A 21312-nucleotide genomic window follows, 5' to 3' on the forward strand; every position below is an offset into this window, starting at 1 on the left:
GCTTGGGTAGCTTGCACATCTGGGAAGGCACCATTAATGCTGAACGATATATACAGGTTTTGGAGCAACATATGCTGCCATCCAGAAAACGTCTTTTCAGAGAAGGTAAAACTTCAGCAACTGATCTCCTCAGTTCCCAAACATGTACAGAGTGTTGTTAAAAGAAGAGGAGATGCAACACAGTGGTAAACATGCTCCTGTCCCATTTTTTTTAAAACGTGTTGCTGGCCTCAGATTCAAATTGAGCATATATTTGTCATAAAACAATAAACTTTCCATGGACAACATTTTCATACTTTATTCTCTTTTATTTGTAAATCATTCAGAGTAAACTAAATGAAAAACTTCCGCACCTTTGTAATCTAGTGATAAACAAGATGGCGCCTTTGGACACTAATCTGATGATTTCTCCATTTCTGACTGGTATGCAGACGCCCTTCTCATAAGGGTTTGTTGTGGTTGTCCTATGTCCTGCATCTATGCTTGTTTTTTTTTTTTTACATTTATTTTTCAAAAAGACAGACTTCTTTGATATACAGTTTGTATGTAAGCTCACACCCAACTTAGCCTTAAACATCCCTGTTGTTTTTCATCAGATCTTTCCATCTCAGATAGTTATCAACACTGCCAAACGGACCCCTTTCCTTTCTGATAAGCTGATATGGGTGTGCCTTATCTCCGGAGCCATGCTATTATGCAACGCACTGTCTCTTTGAAATCAGCGAAATGCAGGAGAGTGGAGGTCTACCTGTATTTCCTGACATGTACAGGAAATCAGAGTGACAACAAAAGTCTTTTGAAAGAAAAAAAAAGGTTTTCACGGTCTCTGTATGTTGGAGACTTTACACCTGGTTTGAAATCTAATTCCATGTAATGCCTTATGGTCGACACAAAAAATATCATCCTGTTTTTTGTAATGCCCCATATGAAACTTCAAAAAGCATGCATGGTCGCACTTGCACTGTGTTTGTTTTCCTTCCAGATTTGAAGATGTTTAAATGGACTGTGGAGGAGATATCTGGAGAAGATATGAGGAAAGTCCAGTTTTCTTTCTGGATCTTCAAACGTGTGATGTACTTGATCTTTATTTGCTCCAGTAAAAACCAGTCAGTCCTGTAAACGGTTAAAAAAAAAATGCTGATCTGTTTGTCATCATCATATGGTCATGAAAAGGCTGAATGTTAATGCTATAGCCTTTGAAAGTAATAAACATTATTCATTTTAAGAGAGAGGATACTCAGAACAAATTACTGATGATGCTCGGAAATTAGAGCAGATCCACCTGAAAGATGAGAAACATCCTCAAGCTGAGTGTGGAAATGCTATCGGAGCATTTCAAAGAGCAAATGGCAGTAATTGTGGAAACAGGCTGACGTAAAACAGCCAGATGTTAGCGGGGGGGGGGCATGTTACTGTTAAAGCAATTACTCCATAAAACAAAAGGAGTAAAGGAACAAGTGGACATATTTAAATGCTAAAATAATACACAAAATATACGTTTGCTGCTTATTTTTAGGTAATATGTATTTTTACTCTATAATTTATTTTTACATTGAATTACAGACTGCGTCCTGACACCAGAGCATGAAGTTACAGGGATCTGTGCAGTTAACGGGCAAAACACAGCGTGTTTCGGGAATCGCTTTCAGGCTGGACGCGCAATCTGCACTCTCACCATTTATCAGCAGCTGTTGCACAGAAGGGCAGGACGCCGGCTCAGTTGGGTCAACAACAGGTTCCCTTTGTTTTTGCAGCAGTTTCTTTCAGCAACTGCAATTTCCTGATGCTGTCCAAAGTAATGCATTTGTCTAACATAGTCCGTCCACATTTTTGCTCCCTCCTAGCTGCTGGGAAAAATGTGAATTGGGAAACACTGCTATAGACCGTGCTGTATAAGTGAGACATGAAATCCCAGACAAGGGCATGTCTCGCATCCATCTGATATAACCGGTGTATGCTGTGTATAGTTTAGCAGAGAGTAGCATGTGTAGACAGCACCGTGCTGCTAACACTGTGGTGCTAACATTAGCTGCCAATAGTGCCATGGTCCTGTGCACAACTTCAGGCAGAACTGCAGTGTCCACATCTGAACTGTACTTGCCTAGATTCCAGTCTCTGTACAAATAGGCCTCACATGTTAGTCTGCAGCTTTCCAACCTGCACAAAATGATGCTAAAAGTGCACTTTTTTCCATGGTCCGGTTTTCTACCTGCTTTAAGTCTCATCATATTCGGGAATTTTGTGCAGTAGTATCCAGCAGTGGTATCTTACACAAAGCCAACAATTGCCCTCTGTGGACAAGGAAGCTACAGTATTTTACAATTTTCCCTGTGATTATTGAATGGTTTTAATATCAGTTAGAATCTGCAGTTTTTGGGTAACACACACATTCCTTCTTTTATGAGTTTCAGAAGCAGAAGTGTGTTTACTTATGATCACACATATTTATTATTGTTTTCTGTATTAATGTATGTGCATTCACATCTGAATCTGACCCATTATTAAAACTGTGCTTGTTGCTTGTTTGATCTCAGTTGACTTCCATCATTCTCTAAGACTACATACTAATAACATGTTATTTTAAGTAATACAGATGTAATGTTTTTAATGTAGTAAAATGATTTTGATTATGTTTTTTACGGCAAGGTCTTGGCAAAGTTTCTGAATTCCAGTTGGACAGCACATGTTGGTGGTATGAAGGAGAAGTGCTGTCATTAAGATCTTTGCCTTAAAAAACTGTATAGCAATCCACATGGGCATGTACTCTCTGAAATTATTCTTACAAATTACTCTGAAATGGTCCTAGATGCAACAATAGCTTTCAATGAAATGTAGAAATATACAAAAGCACACCTACATTGTTATTCATCCATTTTCTGTATTTGCAGGGTAACAGGGGAGTCCAGAGCCTATCCCAGAAGCTGCAGGTGCAACACGGAGAACAACCCAGGATGGGGGGCCAACCTGTCACAGGGCACACACACTCACACATCTATGGGCAACTAAATAACTCCAACTAGCTTTGGTGTGTTTTTGGACTGTGAGGGGAAACTGGAGCACCCGGAGGAAACCCCATGACGACATTGAGAGAACATGCAACCTCCACACACATGTAACCCAGGCAGAGACTCGAACCCGGGTCCCAGAGGTGTGAGGTAACAGTGCTAACCACTGCACCACCACGATGTCCCTTATTGTCATTTTTACCGCTAATAATAATAATAATTATTATAATAATAATAATAATAATAATAATAGCAGATATTATTTTGCTAGTTCCTTTAATACTGTAATTCTTTCTTGTTGCCTGGCATTACTGAAGGCTCCAGAAACTCCCTGGGAAATATTCATTATGTTGGCATATTTCACCCACAGCAGTCTGTCTGCTGTTACTGCCACAAAAATAAACTTATACTGAAACAGCTATTCTCTGTTATTTCAATTAATTTTAACCACATAGAATGTGGGCGAAATATTCTCTTCCTGGAAATATTGTTTATTACGGGATTTGTGTGTCTGTGTGTCCCACAATGTAATAAAAACCTGTTATTTGACGTTGTGGAGACCATTTTTCAGGTCCCCACAAAGACCTGTGAATGAAATCAAAAGTAAAAATGCCAAAAGTCTCGTATTTTGTTTGGTTACTTATGGTTAAGGTTAGGGCTGGGTAGGGCTTAAGATCACCATGTTGGGATTCGAGTTTTCCCCATAGAAATGAATGGAGAGTCCCCACAAAGATATAATTACAAACGTGTGAGGTGTGTGTATGTATCATTGCAATATTTTATTGGGTGAAACTGACCCTTCAATCGGGGCATTTATATTTGTGTTCTAGCTGTTTGTGGTTGCTTGTCTGACGCCGCCAGCCGATGTCACACCTGCAGCCAAACCTGTTTAACTCTCCCTAAAACTCACACACATTCCCATAGTTTATTTTTCAGTTCCACTGCTCAGCATGCTACTGTCTCACTGATTAAAACTGCAATCCTGTTCAAATCAGTGTTGATAGTCAGCATGGTTGTGTAGCCACACTTGCATGGTTATGATTCACCCACATCTGCCGTTGTCTGTTTATCTCTGTTATGTTCCTTGCCGTTGTCAGATACACGTATGCATGCCTGGAGACGTGCTGCTCTCTGTGCTTGGTCCTCCGTTTTGGCCTTTGCAGGACAGGTCAGAAACTGGATCAAAAGTTACTCACTCATGTCTTGATCTCTGCTGTGCGTGCCCAAATGTAATGGGTGATACATGTTTGATTTATGAGAAGACGGTGTGGAATGTATGAGACCACGGATGGCATCTGAATAGTCATAACTCTGGCGGTCAGAACTTTCAAGGTCCCACCTTTCACAGAATGTAGAGGAACGTTCTGGATTACATTCAGAAGATTACTGAAATAGCTCTGCTGCTCAATTCTCATGCATGCGGGTCAATCATGAAGAACTTTTAGACCAGACAAGGAACCTCTCCTACAATGGAACAGATCCTACGTGCAAATTCTCAACACTGCCACATAGAATCACTCTGTTTTTTTCTTAAAGACATAGAGGAACACGGCATGACCAGGCAGGCAAGATTAGATGCCATGACGCAAAACAGAATTTTCTGCTTTTAATAACTTTGATAAATTGATTAAAATGTCTCCCAATGAATAACTTTACAGTTACAATTCCAGCTTACAAAGAGGGCAAACTGTACAAGATTGTCAATACAAAGATTACTAATAACATTTTTTGTATTTTCAAACAGCACGTACAAATAACTCGATGACAACATACTTAGATGCTACATAGCTTACATTAAACTATAAGAACAAAATGGCATCGATTGTTTATATTTTGGATCAAAATATGTATAGAAATGCCTGATCTGATGAAAAAAATTATACATAATTTCTTGCTTAACAAAATAAATTAAATATACATGACTTCTGTTTAAAATCTATATAGAATTACTAAAGCTTTATATTTTGTGGTTAAATTTGACTCTAGTCCAAATAGGCATTGTCAAGGTCCATTATTGCCTCAAGGATAGTAAGAGTTTATGGTAATTAAATAGTGTTATAGGCATTTTCTTAACTGTATAGTGAATCCAAGTGTGTTTTTTTAACTGGTGGATATTTGATTTGGCAGGTCCACTCAGCGCTGATGCATGACTTCAGATGTAAACACAGGATGACCGTGACACTGGGATCTGATGACTTTCGGTCTCTGCCCCTTTGCACGTTTCACAGACAAACCCCCTACGAAGTGGCAACCCCAGGCATTTGGATGTCGGCAGGTCCCACCACAACTTATCTAGCAAGCTGCACACGCTGCTCGTTCCCTAAGCCGACAAGAGGCGGGCAGAGAGGCGGCAGCCTGAGGCAGCAATAATGCAGTTTTCGGTTGGCAGCAATAGTGGTCAGGGAAACATACACATGTTCAAAAACACAAACAAAAAGACACAAAAACAAAAACTGTGAATAGTCAGGGACACCTGAGTATACAAGAGCTAAACCTGCCCTTTTGTGGTATTTCTAACACCAGCCTGCCATCTCAGAAAGGCCGACAGGACAGGAGCAGTGGAGGAAACCGAAAGGGAAGCAGTCCAAGCCAAAATGAAGAAAGGCTGCCCATGTTCAGGAGCATGCCCCCTCCCCAAACTTGGCTTTTTGAGGCCACACTCCTACTTTGACAGTAAGTGCAAAGTGGGGGTCGTGCAGTCAGGTGACATGAATATGAGCCTTATTAATCCCTGCTCGCTTTCGTGAGGCACTGTTCTGCATTTTTCATAGCATTCCATTTCCCGCTATTATTAAACAGCATTTTCAAGTTCCTCTAATGATGATTAGAACTAATCAGGTTTCAGAAAGCAACTCCTAAAGCGATCCCCGTAACAAAGTCCATTTCTGCTCTTTTGATTTATACCCAGAGAAGCCCTTTAAGTGCAGAATAATCATCACTTTTCAGCTGGTTTTCTTAATTCAGGTTAGTCCATAAGAACACAGAAATGACTGGCCCATAATGCATCCATTCTTCCTCTGTTACCAGTAATCTCCAACTGTGTTTGTTGGACCGTGCCACAGCTTGAAGTCCGTGTCTGTTTTGTGCAGCCTTTCACCAAGATCACAGTACGAGCCCAAGAAAACTGGCATGAAAAACAAAGTTGAAACCCAAACCAAGCAAAGGGAATCTCACAGAAGCAACATAACCATGCTGATTTTGTCCCAGCTAAGTTATCTTCTTTGCTCTCCTCCAGAAGGAAGAGCTCATAGATTTGTCTGTTGCATTTGTGGATCCCACAAAGTCTGTCCCCTCCCATGATTTACCTCAGGATGTGAAAGGTATGGGCATGGCAGTGAGGAAGGTCCTCCGTGGTACCTCATTTTAGGACAGAGGTCCAGGGACACAGTGCAGAGAGGGCGGGTATCCAGGTCGGATGGGGAGATGAAGCCAGAGCTTGAAGGCTAACACTGATAGTGAATGTGCTGATGCTGGTGCACCTTCCCGTCCACGTGTGAGTGGGTGTGCGTATGGATATCGGTGTAGATCTTTGGGTACATTTTAGGAGCCAGAGAAGTGCCCCCCTGGGTCAAGAGAAGCTGCTGCTGCTGGGCCAGGTACTCGTCGTAGCTGAGGGATCCCATGCAGTCCTTGTCAGCAACAGGAAGGCCGACCATGTCCCGGGGCAGCTGGCGGTGGGGCGCCTGGCCAGAGGGAGCGGTCACCGCACCACCTGAGGAGCAGTGCTTCTTAGACTGGCAGAGCCACAACAAGATAGTCCCGACGATGAAGACCACCCCCGCCGGTATCCCGATGATGACTGGCCAGGGCAGGCTGTGTGATGTCGGGATGGATACTGGGATTGTTGGAGGTTTGGGGTCTAGAAGAACAAAGGGGCAGAGCACAGGAGAAGTGTAAGGTTTAGCCCTTGAGCCCTGAGGATAAAGGCATTTTTTCATATCTCACCAAATGTCACATCTTAAACGAAAACTATATTGAGGTTTTACAAAAGTGCAGAAAAAATAAATAAATTCAGGAAGATTAAGGAAATTATGTATTGAATGGGCTGGCTCATTGCCAGCTGCCTTGGGCCATGTCAAACTCACTGTTTGTTATGGCACATGGCCAGAACCCCCTACTGAGGCACGTGTGGTTGACGGAGCAATGAGGGTCATCCCTACCTGGCAGGACTGTAAGGAAGGCACTGCGGAAGCTGTAGCCCATGGTGTTGGCGCCCAGACAGATATACATGCCAGCGTTCTCCTCCTTGGCGCGGCTGATGAGCAGCTTGTTAAGGTAGGAGCCGTCTGGCCGCGACAACACTTCACCCATGGGCAGCACCACAAACCGGTGGTCGCCCACCTCAATGGTGGAGTTGTACTTGCTTTCGTCCCCCGGCTCCACTCGCTTCAGCCACTGGATGACGGGTTTGACATCACTGCGAACTTTGCACTGAAATGATGTCGTCCCTCCGTAGTCCACCGTGGTGTTCAGCGGATGGGTGCCAGTCAAGATGGGCTTGGAGTTGGTACGTTCTACAATGGAGTCAAAAGGAAAATAACATCAATGGCGAATACAAGAACGAAAAAGTGAGATAATAGATCCAGTCATCACTACTAGAGGCAAACTGAGTGGTGAATGCCTGCACTCATTTGAACAAACAAGTATGGCATGCAATAGCAATGAGAATAGCATCAGGAACCTGGTGACCACATGTCAGCCCACAATTAGATTATTATACAGATAAATCCGGTTATGTGTTCATGGAGGCACATTGCTTAGGAAGCGGTTATAGATCCACATGACCAGTCGTGTGCAGTAGCACTGAGTAATCCACCGTACCATCCTTTCCCATCCAAAATGGTGTGTGAATGAATGTTGGTGCGGATCTCTAGATCTCAAAAATCTATTGAATTTGGTTCAATTACTATTTGGTGTCTATACAGAGAGACCCCCGCATCCCCAGTTTCAGTGACCGCCATTTCAGTTATCCGCGGTTTACCGCAGTCTGAAAAGAAAATTGGAAAATTCCAGAAATAAACAGTTTATAAGTTTCAAACCACGTGCCAAATGAGTACAGCCTGTTACATACTGAAATCCGCCAGGGCGCCATTACAGGTTATCTACAGATAAATAATACAATATTCTTCATTGTAAAATGTGTAACAATATGTTTTTCCATTGTTCCTTGACCCTTTAAGGGGTATAGAAAGCATTTTTATTGCTCCATCATCCCTTAATAAGTGATATTTTTTCATTGCTCTATTGTCTCCTGAAAATGGCTACTTCAATATTAGTTTAAATACTCGTGGCCTGTTAGTGTAGCGTAAGCTAAAACCCTTAACAACTTAACAACTCTGAGCTATTAGTTAAGTTCTCCCCAAATGAGCTTGATGGGCCGAATGGCCTCCTCTCGTTTGTGAATTTCTTATGTTCTTAATCAGTCTAAAACATGAGAATGCCTTTCATTCGATCCAATGTACTTTATTACTACTGTATTTAATGTTGGTAATGTCTTACTGTGCGTAATTTATCGAATAAGCTTTTCTATATGTACATATGAGGTCCATGGATTGTTCGCTGTTATCAGTGGCTTCAGCCATCCGCAGTAGAACCTGGAACTTATCACCCAGAGAGAGTACTGTACATATAAGAAGGGAATGCAGTCCTCACCAAGAGAGGTGGTGGAAGGATAATATGCATGAAAGGATGTATTTTTTAATGTATTTTTATGTATGACTATTAAGGTGTGTGAATGGATTAATGGAACAGTACATGCATTTCAATGTATGAATGTTAACATCTCCATTTGTGCGAGTGAGTGCGTATACATGGGTAGCATCCTTCCATGTCTGGTTTAGATTGAGCAGAAAATGTCACATCTAAGACAAGGATGATGTTCGATTCACTTCCCCTTCTCTGCTTCTGGATTTAGTATCAACATGTGTTGCTGAGTCCGCCGCACAGCTGCATTGTAACCAGCAGCAGATGGTCAGCAGGATGGATGAAGATTTCTCCTCAGAACACAGGCCAATTCCCCCACACCTCCCAAACCACCCAACCTCCATAATATGCTCCTCATTCCAATGACTAATTCACTTTGCTCACTGCCACACACGCCGAACGCCTTCGAGAACATGGACATCCCTTTAGCTGCCCTAAATCCCTAAATTAATCCCGACGTGCTCTGTGACTTGACGCAGTTTCCACTGACAATTTGTGGAAGGATCTGAAACACTGCTGTCCACAGTGATCGCCAGCTAAATCTTTTTGAGGAGATCTTCCAAAAATGACACCATGTTGATATTACATCATGTTGCAAAGTCAATAAAAATCTACTAGGGGCTAGGGGGACATTTAGCTTTTATGTCATTTCACGAAATGCCACGATTTTTGGGAAGATGCGATTTTTGGTTGGGTTTTGAGAAGACAGTTACATTCAGCAGGAGTCTCCTCTCCATTTTGTCTGTGCAGGAGATATGCTGTCTATGGGCTGATAAAGCAGAACTGTTACTTACGGATCACTTCGACTTTGTAGGTCGCGTTGATCTCGCCGGCCCTGTTGTAGACGCGGCAGGTGTACTTCCCGCTGTGCTCCGGCGTCAGGTTCTTCAGGCTCAAGGTCCACTTCTTCTTGCGACCCTCGCCCACCTCCTGCGGAGACAGCGGCTTGCTGTCCTTCAGCCAGGTGATGTCAGGCCGTGGGTTCCCGCTGGCGGCGCACTTGAGGCGAATGGAGCTGCCCACAGGCCGGGCGATCACCCGCTTGCGCATCTTGGCGGGTTGGGTGAACCGAGGCCTCACTATTGTACAACAGAGTAATTAGGAGGGGTAACTTAATACGAGACTCCCTGCCAAATTAAGCAGACTATATCAGTTGTACCAACTAACCTTGTACGTTGTTATACGCCAGTCCAAATAAATACCAATGGACACACTGAATTTCATTCTAGTGATGATTTAACGATTTGTGTTATTTACATATAAAATATATGCAGAAGACTGAAAATCTACCAGTGATGACCACATCCGTTCCTTCATTGTCAAGGCCAAAACGATTCCATCGGGCAAGCTAATGTTCAGTCATATTCCTTGGCATACATTATGTTTTGTGAGGAATGGGATCTATTTCATTCTGTTTAAATAGACTGCCATGCTGCATGTCAAAGGAATGCTCCAAAACATGACTCATTCAGGGGTCCTAAGATAAATACTACAGGGTTTCAAGGTAGTATATTAACTCACCCAGTTTAGCTGAAAGGTCGTCGGTGGCGTATTCTGTGTTAGCCCCATTGGGGGTCGCTGCTCCGTCCCTCCCAGAGCTGGAGTCTTCTGCAGAGGAAGAGGGTCGGAGAGTTAGTGCCATTGTGCTCCACAGAGGGAGGCAAGCTTCAATCCAGTTAGAATGAGCTTAAGAGTTGAACTCCGCTATGAAAACAGATACAGCCACTGGCCACTGAACCAAAAATGTCTACTAAGAGTGACACAATTTTTGCCAGCATATAGTATATATATATAGACAAATTAAATGAGAGCAGGATGACAAATTACTGCTTTTTTGAGTACATAATCACTGCTGCGTTAAACAGGTTGCAGATGCAAGTTTCTGCACTCACAGACCCTCAAGCGAACACTGAGTATGTAAAAATGAATGATTCTTAGGTTTCTTCCCTTTCGTAATCTTTGAGCATGAAAGGATTGAAGGATGAACATGGATGTTGCTGACAGTCTGCTCCTTAATGAACAGACAGCGTGTGGCTCGGCCCTGATGCTGAGCTCCGGGGCCAGTGTGCCAGCTTGCTGACCGTGAGCCATGTCCAGTTTTCCTCGGGTTTCAATGTGGCGGCTGTCTGCTAGGCGGTCGGCAGTTTCACAGAGAACGGCACTTTGAAGTTGCCGCCTGGGGGAGGCGGGGTGAACTTCAGATATACAGTTTAAAATTTCGATGACATGGGCGGCAGCCTCATTGAGCTTTATTACCATTAAGCTCAATGTTCTCCATCTCATCGCAGTCATTCTGTTTTTCCTTCACTGGTCCTACTCTTACCCCCTGTGCAAAATGCACTAAAACAATAGCTGCACCCTGGAATAAAAACAAAGGCACAGCAGACAAGGGTAGTCAGATTTCCCAACAAAACAAGCTCCTGTTGCCGTCTCTATCAGAAGGAACATGAGCCGCCCACAGGCCATATTTCACACATATACTACAGGTTCTGGAGGAGAAACTGAGTCAGCAAATCTGCTTGGCTCCAGCATGACAACATTATTTGTATAACCCTTACACGGACTTTCTTTCACATCTCTGCGGTCTGCAAGCCTAGATCACCGCGAGAGTGCAACACTTTCCATTTGGAAATTGGAGTCCTGGGGTTTCCGTCTTATCTCCAAACAGCTCCTGATTTTCAATACTTTAGATCTTAAATAATACTGACTGGGAGTGTGAACAGTGCTGACCGGTGAGAAGAGAATTAAATCCTCCACCTGGTCATTATTAATTTGCTGGGGCGGGTAACTTTTGAAGCTGGCGGTTCACACACTGTTGAGTCACAATTCTAACCAATACTACACAACTTAAACCAACATCTACCTGCTTTGTTTATGTACTTGAACAAGGCATCTCTACAGGTTTACGACTTTGAGAAAGCTACCTTCTAACAACTGGGTTCCAAACAAAGCTGCCTTCTTCCGTTGTATTAAATCATCTTTATCCTTCTGTGCGTGTGTAGACTCTGGCAGTAAAATGTGAGAGTCAGCATTACCCTGAGAAAACATGCACTCAGCAGAGAAATGAGTGGGCGTCTCATGGTTAGACAATACAGTGCAGTGGCCCCTGGGCTGATTTACCGAACCCCGGCATGTGAGAGCAGACGCGAAGGGCGGAGCTGGCTCTAGCACCAGGCTGCCAGGTCTATGCTCCCTAAAGTTATGGGCCACCTTCCGAACCGAGACATTGTTACATTAGTAATGAATCGAGCCCAAAAGATTGACAGGTTCATTGCCTGTGGAGCACATTTAGAGCCAACTCCACAAACATGTCTTTCAAAAGTTTTTTGAATGAATATTTTCAAATGGGTATTAGGTTACATGTTGATGTCTTGGAGTGATGTTTCTCAGCTGCAAACCCACGGGACATGTGGGGTGTTAAGCTGCCCAACTAAGTCTTGGACTAAAGGGTGATTTATTTTTTCCATACATGGAGACTTTATTCTTCAAGTTGCTTTTAAAAAGTAACTAAGAGTTTGGATCGATCCTTAATGAACCCCTTCCCACCCAAACAACTCCCATCCAGCTTGTGAACGTACTAAACCTTTAGTCAAACCACACTTTATTGCCCTCACTGTGACCAGGATTTCCAATCATTATTTTCTATAAAGGCATGAAACATACTTTAAATGAATTAATGAAATTGCAGTTGAACTCCTGCATAATTTACTGGTACCACTAACCAATTTACCGTGAAGAGATATTTTTAACTGCCCATGTCTTCTGCACCAAATACAAATTGTTTTGACATACAAATACTATAATATATGTATTTGAAAGACGTCACTTAAAATGTCATACTTAAGTCTTAAATATATCATATGGAACCTCAGCAAATTTACCATGTAGTTAACAGCTTTAACAAGCGAGGAAAAATATGCGTGTCGACAGGATGGGAGTCTTTGGTGAGACAGGCTGCAATTAGTAATCTGTTTGGCTGGAGAGGTCCACACCGAACCATAGCTATGTCCCATTTCAGGGCCTGTAGCCTTTTAAGGCTGCATTTAAGGACCAAATGCTTCAAGGTTGTCCTGTTACTTCCTGCCAAGGAAGGATCCACCCGATAGATCCTTCATGGCTCTATTTATCCCAAGATTCATTGTGTGGATTTTAAGAAGGATGCAATTTACAAAGGCTACACTGACCATGTCTTTTGAAGAATGCAGCCCCTTAATTGAGACACAGTTTGTTACTATGGAGCAGTGATGGTGGCGTCAACAATGAGGTAACAATTAGCCCCACCTCGAGGTAGCCAATTTAAGTCCTGTGTCTCCATTCCTCAATTGCTTATGAGCAGATCTCTACACAGAGTGAGCTTCTTTGGGAAGCTTCTAGTGCTTGGTTTTTGATGATTTTTCTACACAATGTTGCCTTACAGTAACCCAGACCCCTCATTCTGAAGACTATTGCCTCCCTCTACATACAGTGGGATGGTAACACTTTCTATGAATGCCATGTCTGTAACAATCTATGAACACATTCATAACACATTATAATGCATTCATAAAGCATTATACATTTGGCTTTATTTATAAAAATGCATAACATATTATAGCCATGTTTATTATGCATTTTGAATGCTTTATGCTCTCACTATAGATACCTTCATAACACAGTATAAAGCATCCTTAATTTTTATACCAACTATTATAATGCATTATGAAGGTATCTATAGTACATTATGGATAAGAGCTTCATTAGAGTTTATGAAGTATTAAAAATCAACACTATAATGCCCTATGACTGTCAATAGAAGATGCTGTAATGCTTTATTAACTCTTATACTGACCATTATAATTCATTATGAAGGTATCGACAATGCATTATAGATGACAGCTTTAAGTGTTACCAGTGGGATCTAGTCCTAGCATAAAACATCCATCTTCTCTGAAGGTAGAAGCTAAAATAGCATTAGCATGGAAGTAAAAATTTGCTGAAATTTGTCTGTAGGAGGCGGCCAGGGCAGCGTGGTCCTGCCTACAGCCTTCTGCACCAAACCAGACCGTTCGATGCTCCCAGGATTACATGCTAGTTTCACATAAATAAACATGGTGGCCATCAATCCCGTAACACGACACCCCAGAGAAGTTCAAAGTCCTGGGGAAGGTGATGCGATCAGCATGCCTCATTAGAGAAGTGCCTGAGCAGATGGATGAAGGACCAAGAGGAAGCGGAGAGGAGAGAAAAACAGTAGTTAGAGAACATGAGAGGATGGTCAGCAGACAAAACACAGATGGAGAGACAAGAGGCTGTAGACAGAAAAGTTGTAATGAGAAGTGGAAGGAAGAAGTTCATGGTCAACTCAAAAGTGCGGGCCATGTTCAGAAAGTGTATTGATCTAGTATTTCAAATTGTTTAAGCAAACTCTGCACACAGGATATCAGGCAGTGCTGGAGAAATTAAAATCATAGTGAGAGGGTAGATCAATAACTCTGAGTATAACTTATCAGGCACATAAAGTGACACACACATGTTCTGCAGTGTCCTGTGCTTGGATCTGGCCCATCAGGCATCCAGCACATTTGAGCTCCAGCCCACTAAATCCGCTCCATCTCTCCTTGAATCTAAGTCTTGCTTTGTGGAACTCAGAGTTGACCCTACTTTAAATACTTCCTTTTATATCTCTGGATTACTTTTAGGACAGAAGAGCCTTGATGGCAGAGTGGGAGTCTCATGGAAGGAGAAAAGCTCCAGAATACGGAAGGGAAAGATGAAAGAAAAAGAACAGAAACACAGCCTCAGAGAAGGAGAAATGTTGGATTGTAGATAGTTAAAATGAAAGGTCTCGTCATCAGGCAACTTAGTGCATATCCTCAGCAGAACTTTGCTTTGACATGATGTGCAACATGTGTCTTCTATCCATCAAGTACTTTGGCAGAGCCCACAGAAAGCACCTACAACATCGCCAACTTTATTGAGTGTGCTAGAAAAGCATCCTGGAAGACCATATAAGTCAGTTAGACAGATTCATCCAAGTTTCATGACTTGCATGCATTTTGTAAATCTGGTTAATTTAAACATTTTTCATGCTACATATCATCTTCTCCTCTCCACAAGTAATGGCTCAAGACCTTAGCCACTTAGCCACAAAGTGCACTAAGGCTCAGTCCTAGGTCCACTGCAGTTTCTTTGCTATACGTGGTCTCTGAAGTTTTCACTTTCAGGACTACCATCCCCTTTTACACTTACCACAGCTACAATATCAACACTGGTCTATCTTTATGGGACACAGCAGACTAAATTGTAAGGCTACACAATTGTATAGCTAGCAGAGTAGAACTCTTCCAATCCAGGGGTTGAACATACCTTCATCATTATTTGATAGTCTGCTAATGACAGCTCCTACTACCTAGTACCTACTTGTCACTACGATACATTTTTTATAATTTTCATAGTCCTTACTGATTTGAGCCTAAGCCTTTGTGTTATTGCAGCAACACACACAACCATAAACTCTGGTAGAGACATGCATATGTTTGTACGAAATCTGCATGTGATTACAGGTAACACTTAAGTGACTTCATAGATGATAAGAAGCTACTTCATCTCCTGTACACATGTGCATGAGTTTTTCAATCCTTTTTTTCTAAAACTTTAAAGGCATGTAAAGTGGCGTCAAGAAATGATGCAGTCAACTCAGAACTAATTTCTGCCTCTTGACAGGAATACTGTGCTTGCTTCGGCCATATTTCCTATATTCTGAGTTAATTTTAAAAAGTAAACATCTGCCATATCAAAAAAAAGAACAACATTAAACACAGAAATCATAAGGATTTAAGGATTTAGCAACATCACATGACACCAAATTAAGGTGGGTTTTTGGTGCCCGAGGCTGTGAGTGGAGTTTTGTGGGGATGTGGTCGAGCTGTCGCTGGGCCCGGGGCCCTAATCACAGCCACCTGTGAGGACGTGGCCTTGCTGTGCTTCATGCTGTGTGTCCCACAGAATAAAGGGTTTCAGTGGAGGCAGCCGGGAGGTAGAAGCAAGTTTGTTTGTTCAAGCTGCAGCCGTCTGCTTTGTGCTCCCTGTCCTTGATTGTAATTAGGAAAAAGGCAAAAAAAGGTATCTCTTTGGCAGATGCGGGGGGTTAAGGGGGAGCTGCACTAGACTGGAATTCCCGGTATATCCTGTGTTATCATATCACCTGTTAGCACTATATCAGGGTAGCCATCAAGAGAAGGAAGGAGGATGACAGTGGTGGGATGAAGAATGCTTTCCCCCCCTGTAAGGTACCGGCAGTGTTACAGGTATTGGACAGGGTTATTCTCATTGGCCTACAGGAAGGCTGAGACAGAGAGCACCATATGGCCAGTAGGGGTCAGTGCAGGCTGAGAAGCCCAGTTGGCCACTGACAGTCCAGGATTCCAGCCACCTATCTGGACTTCTGTAGAATGTCCTCCTTTTAGTACCCTTGTCCTTCTTTTTCCCTCTCCCCACCCACCTCCCCGTCAAAAACAAGGACTACTTTCTTCAAACCTCAATCATACAAATAATGTGAGACACCCACACACACACATACTACAGAAGATATACTGGTCTTGGCTTCTGTAGTATGTGTATGGTATAGACCCCCCTCCCCAACAGCATTTCATGGGATGTCCTCTGTTTTGTGCCTTAGTCCTCTGTTTTGTGCCTTAGTCCTCCACTTTATGCTTTAGTCCTCCATTTTGAACACAGGTTTCCTCCTTTTTAGAGTCATGCCATTGGTCACATTATGAGTCAATCACCATCAATTGGGAAAGAAGTCCTAATTTTCTCTTTTTACAGTAAATGAATCACTCCTTCTGCTAACACAGTTACATTCAGAGTGGGCTCTGCAGATTCATTAAATAAAAGTATACATGGCTATATGCTCACTTTGTAACAGACTATGTAATTTTATTACTCAGCCCTAAAACAGCCCTACAATGTTACTACAGGCATGTGTGTTCAGATGGCAGGGGTAATGCCCCCATGAGCATGTAAAAGAAGTTAAACACTGAATGAATAGAGTCAAATCCCTTTTCTATATACTGTAACAAAGATGATGGAGCCTCCAGGGGAATCAAAATGGATCGTGATGACAGTGATTACGCAGTGAAAACATGTAGCACTACTACTGAATGTCAACAGTAATTCAACCAACAAGTGACCAGAAAATGTCCATTTGTGAACACATAAACCGCTAGGGTATTGGGTTACATCAGGTGCTGAAAAGCACATATTATTCCTCAGTTCTTTACGTTTTACTCTCGCTTCCTGTCTGTACACCTCCTCGACAGTCCATAGTCTTTTGCTTCAGGACAGAACTCTCGAGTGGCAAATTCCTGCAGTTCCAGGTTATCTAGCACCTTGTGGGTCTTGTGGCTGGAACTCGGGCTGGTGTATGGGTGGGCTAGCACTCTCAGAGTGTCAAACCGCGGGGTCGGGCCACACCCACGGTCATCGACTTGCCTGCGGGTGAGGAGCCCGGGGTGCTAAAAGCGAGGTTACGACCCCCAGGACCGTAGTTGTCACCTGACTAGAGAACCGCACGTTCCCACGCGGGGAGAGCCCTGGCTCCATGCCTAGCTGCAGGGAATGCAGGGGGTGCCCGGCAACAACAGCAGGACCATTTGCTGGGGCACTCTGTGGGGAGGGGGGGGGGGCTATCGATGCTTTTAGGGGAAACCGATGCCCTTCCGCTTCCCTCCATCTCACCCAGACGCAGCCCGCATTTGCTGAGCAGAAGATGGTGGTGAGATTCTCTCCCCAAAGCTGCTCCTCTGCTAGATAAAAGACTCATTTCCCTAAAAGCCTCTGAAAGGTGCACGGACAAGGGGGCCTGCTGAACAGAGGGCCGGGAAGAAGAGGTCTGTCCCCCCCCCCCGTGTGTCCCATTTAACGCCACAGCTGTCTTAATGTAACTCTAGCAAACATCAAGGGGGGGGATGGCAGAACGCGGCTTCGCCGAATTAACATATCTGACATAGTGACTGCTCGCACGCGGTGCCTTTGAAACACACACCCAGCCGGGCCTGCGCTCTGAGCCCCTTCCAGCGCCGCCCTCCCCTCTTTAAAATGTAGGAGCCCGATAAAGGGAGCAAGGTTTGGGGTTTCTGTCCTGGGCAATAGAAAAGAGTCTCCGGCCGCCCAACCCCCCCATCCCCCCCCGGTCTCTGGCCGTGTGCAGAGGTATCCAGGCATGCACAGTCCGGCGATGTAATGCAGCACCAGCGCTGGTAGGAAGCCCCCCCCTCCCTGCCGGCATCCTGGACAGGTGCACAGTAGGCGCCGGGGGGGTCTTCTGGCCTGCAGCGTAACAATGGATCCCACTGATGAGGAATCTGTACCCCCCCCCCACCGCAGAGGCCACTGCCCGGCCTGCCCCTTTGACATGGAACCCCTGCCGGGGGCATTACAGCAACGGCTATTCTGACTGTTTCTCGCACGAAACAGCTCTGGGGAGGCGGACAGTGCGCAGTGCGCAGTGTGCAGTGCAAAGGCCCGCGAGTCACTGGCCCTCAGCGCCACAGCCAGCATCCCAGCAGCATTCACTAAAAAATAAAAAAATACTCAGGAAAAGACACTAAACTGCCCAGGTTAGGGTGTCACGTTCTGCTAAGCAGCTTCTAAAAGAGTAAATGAGTTTGTCTTATTTTGACCTAAACCCTGGGGGGGGTTGGGCAGCCGGAGACTCTTTTCTATTGCCCAGGACAGAAACCCCAAAAGGCAGCATCCCACAGCCAGGCTGGGAAACTTCCATTATTATTATTATTATTATTATTATTATTATTATTATTATTATTATTATTATTATTAGGGCTGGATGATATTGCTGTAAAACAATATCTCCACATTTTAGGTCACAGTATCGATATGCAATATATATATATATCAATAATATTACTTTTTTTTCTTTAAGTGAGAACAAATTATGGGTTAACTGGAAAACATAAAAAGTGCATTTCCGCTGAACATAAAAATATCACATGAGATGAAAGAAACTGAATTCTTAGAAAAAATATAGATTGACTAAATATCCAAGTGCCTGAAATGTAAATGAATATTTCAAGTATTTAACAATTAGATTCTTCAGTTAATTGCTTATATTCAAAGTAAGACCTTATATAATATTTTTTCTGTGCTGTTTTGTTCCTCTGTTGAACTGTTTCACAGGAACCAAATAAAGACTTTTAAACTGACTTAATACAAGTGCCTGAAATGTAAAAATACAAACAAAAATATTTAACAACTAAGTTATTCAAAAGTTAAATGTATGGAGTCTAATTACAGCCACACAGAGCTTCAAACAAATGTATGTACCATAAACAGAAGCACATATATATTACAAACAAAATCAATATATTAAGAGATTTATTTCTTTGCGAAATTTTTTGAATATATGCATGTTTTGTGATAGTTCCTGTTTCTTTACATTTTGCTTGTTTGGCACTAATTTTTCTTTACAGTACATGTGTGGCACTTTGCAATACTTCTGTCCCTTTGTGATGTATTTTGCTTTGCGTTTCACTATCTGGCCTATTTTTGTGGGTGGGCGGGGCTTTGTGGTGGTATCTGTCACTGCCTCCTCTGTACCACCTGCCCAAATTGCTCATAGACAGCATCTTTGAGCATGTGCACACCATGTTACGTTTTCTGGCACTAGCTGAGCTCTGACTGCGTTACTTTTTCTGGCACTGGCCGATCTGTTCGTCCTGCCATTTTACAGCAAACCATATTGTCTACATTTACGATAAATACATTTTAAAAATCCATATAGTGTTACATTATCAAACCATTTTGCATGTAAAAATGTATCAAAAATGTATCAATGCAGCCAGGGCCCAGCTAGAAAACAAATGATCACAGAATTCTGTGACATCACTGCTTAGAAAATAATAATAACTGCGATATAACTGTGGGTGTCCTGTCTTGGCCCTGCAGGTGTCCATCAGCAGGTTCAAGGCCAGGCAAACATCACCAGTGGTGGGAACCACACTTTGGCCCAAACGCTTTTTGAGCACAAACCCAGTGGGCTCACTCAGCATGAGGGCTGTGCTGAAAGTGCCGCCTTCTGTGCTAAAATCCGGACCCCCATCCCCCCCCCCCATCGCTTTCACACATAATGCACGACAAGTAGCCAGTGCCTAAATCCACAGGAGGTGGGCGGCATGTTGATGTTTGTGCAGCAATTCGCAGGAGCCTGCTGAGGCTGGTACCGAAACAAGATGTGTTTCAAAATCCAAAACGAAAATAAGAATTTAGAAAACAATGAAACGTGAGGGGTTTACATTTTCAGTAAGCACAAACGACAGCCCCAGGTTTATCGCTGTGCTGAGTCTGAGCAAACAGCAGCCGCTCAGCACACTGTGCAGAACGACATGCCTGTCCGTCTTTCGTCTTTTATGCATGCTGAGCTTTTGCTGTGATTGTCTGTGTCCACATCTAGAAGCACAACCCTGAGACGTCCTGCAGATTTATCCTGCTGGATGCCGCTCTACTGCTTTTATTAGGTCAAGAACAAACAGCATATTTTGTCATAAGCAGCTGACAGCCAATCACAGCGAACCAAATCTCCAAACTGTCTTATGCTGTTTAATTCCATAATACCCGCCGTATAGAGGGCGGAATTTGTAAGCAGACACTTGTACGCAGTTACTAATGTGAAACATGAGTTTGTGGTTTAGCGGAAAACACTCAGAGCTCTATTATCCATACCCTATGGTACAACAAACCCTAATCTTTAGTGATTACACAGTTTACGCAGCAATGTGTGCTAACATGTAAGCGGGAGGAGAGCTACCTTTGTCCTTCTCACACACAAAACGTCGTCTTAAAGTGACCTTACCTACGTTATATATTTTTTTAAGTAATGAACATTGTTTTCCATTTTTCAGGTTGTTTATTAATCATAGTAGAAGTTTTCTTACAAATTATACTGCAACCACTGCTACTCTTTAGCCTTTGAGTTGTCATCTAATCCGATGTGAAAGTATGCTTGAAGAGAAGTGTAGTGTAGCGTAGATGTAAATCCAAAACATAAGGAATTTTGCCTGAAAGTTGTTTTTTTTAAGGGAATGCTTGTCTCTATTATGGATCAAAGTCCCATTGTATGCAGAATTGTCGCGACGCACCAAAAACACAGACCTTCAACCTAACATTCTCCTGCCTCAGCAGAATGGACAGCACAGGATATTTTGTGGATTCCAAATGAAGCACTTAGAAGGCCCTGCATTCTCTCTTTAAATACGCTCAAACTAATTGGTTTGCCCATTTTCCTGACCTAGGCCCACATCCCTCTCCCCCAGTCCTCTGCCCCCCCCCCCCCCCCCCCCAAAAGGTATGCCATAAAAATGGGCACGTAATGAACTGGCAGGAGCACAAAGAAGGACGTGCAGGACAGAAAAAGAAAAGAGAAATCCCCTAATGAGAGGATTCATCCACTTTACAACCTAGTGACCGTGTGGAGGCCGCGGAGGAGATCTTCTTAAGGAAAGGGAGTATGGGCGGGGGATCGATGGGGGCTCCGCTTCAGAGAGGACGACCCACCTTCTGTGAGTGAAGTCTGCTACCTTCTCAGCCAACAATGGTGGACAGGCTTAAT

At 43.2% G+C, this 21312-nt stretch overlaps 1 protein-coding gene across 1 annotated transcript in view; it reads right to left on the reverse strand.

The window, feature by feature from the left end:
* Positions 1-4596: 4596 nt before the first annotated feature.
* fgfrl1a (fibroblast growth factor receptor like 1a) overlaps positions 4597-21312 on the reverse strand; it is a 74897-nt gene continuing 58181 nt past the window's right edge. The window contains exons 4-7 of the mRNA XM_023800060.2: positions 10230-10316; positions 9503-9787; positions 7166-7519; positions 4597-6864 (exon numbers count right to left, since the gene is read on the reverse strand). Coding sequence (XP_023655828.2) covers positions 6449-6864; positions 7166-7519; positions 9503-9787; positions 10230-10316 — 1142 coding nt within the window. The 3' untranslated portion in view covers positions 4597-6448. The remainder of the gene's footprint in view (positions 6865-7165; positions 7520-9502; positions 9788-10229; positions 10317-21312) is intronic.

This window comes from Paramormyrops kingsleyae, chromosome 12, assembly GCF_048594095.1.
Source record: "Paramormyrops kingsleyae isolate MSU_618 chromosome 12, PKINGS_0.4, whole genome shotgun sequence".
NCBI classification, from domain to species: domain Eukaryota; kingdom Metazoa; phylum Chordata; class Actinopteri; order Osteoglossiformes; family Mormyridae; genus Paramormyrops; species Paramormyrops kingsleyae.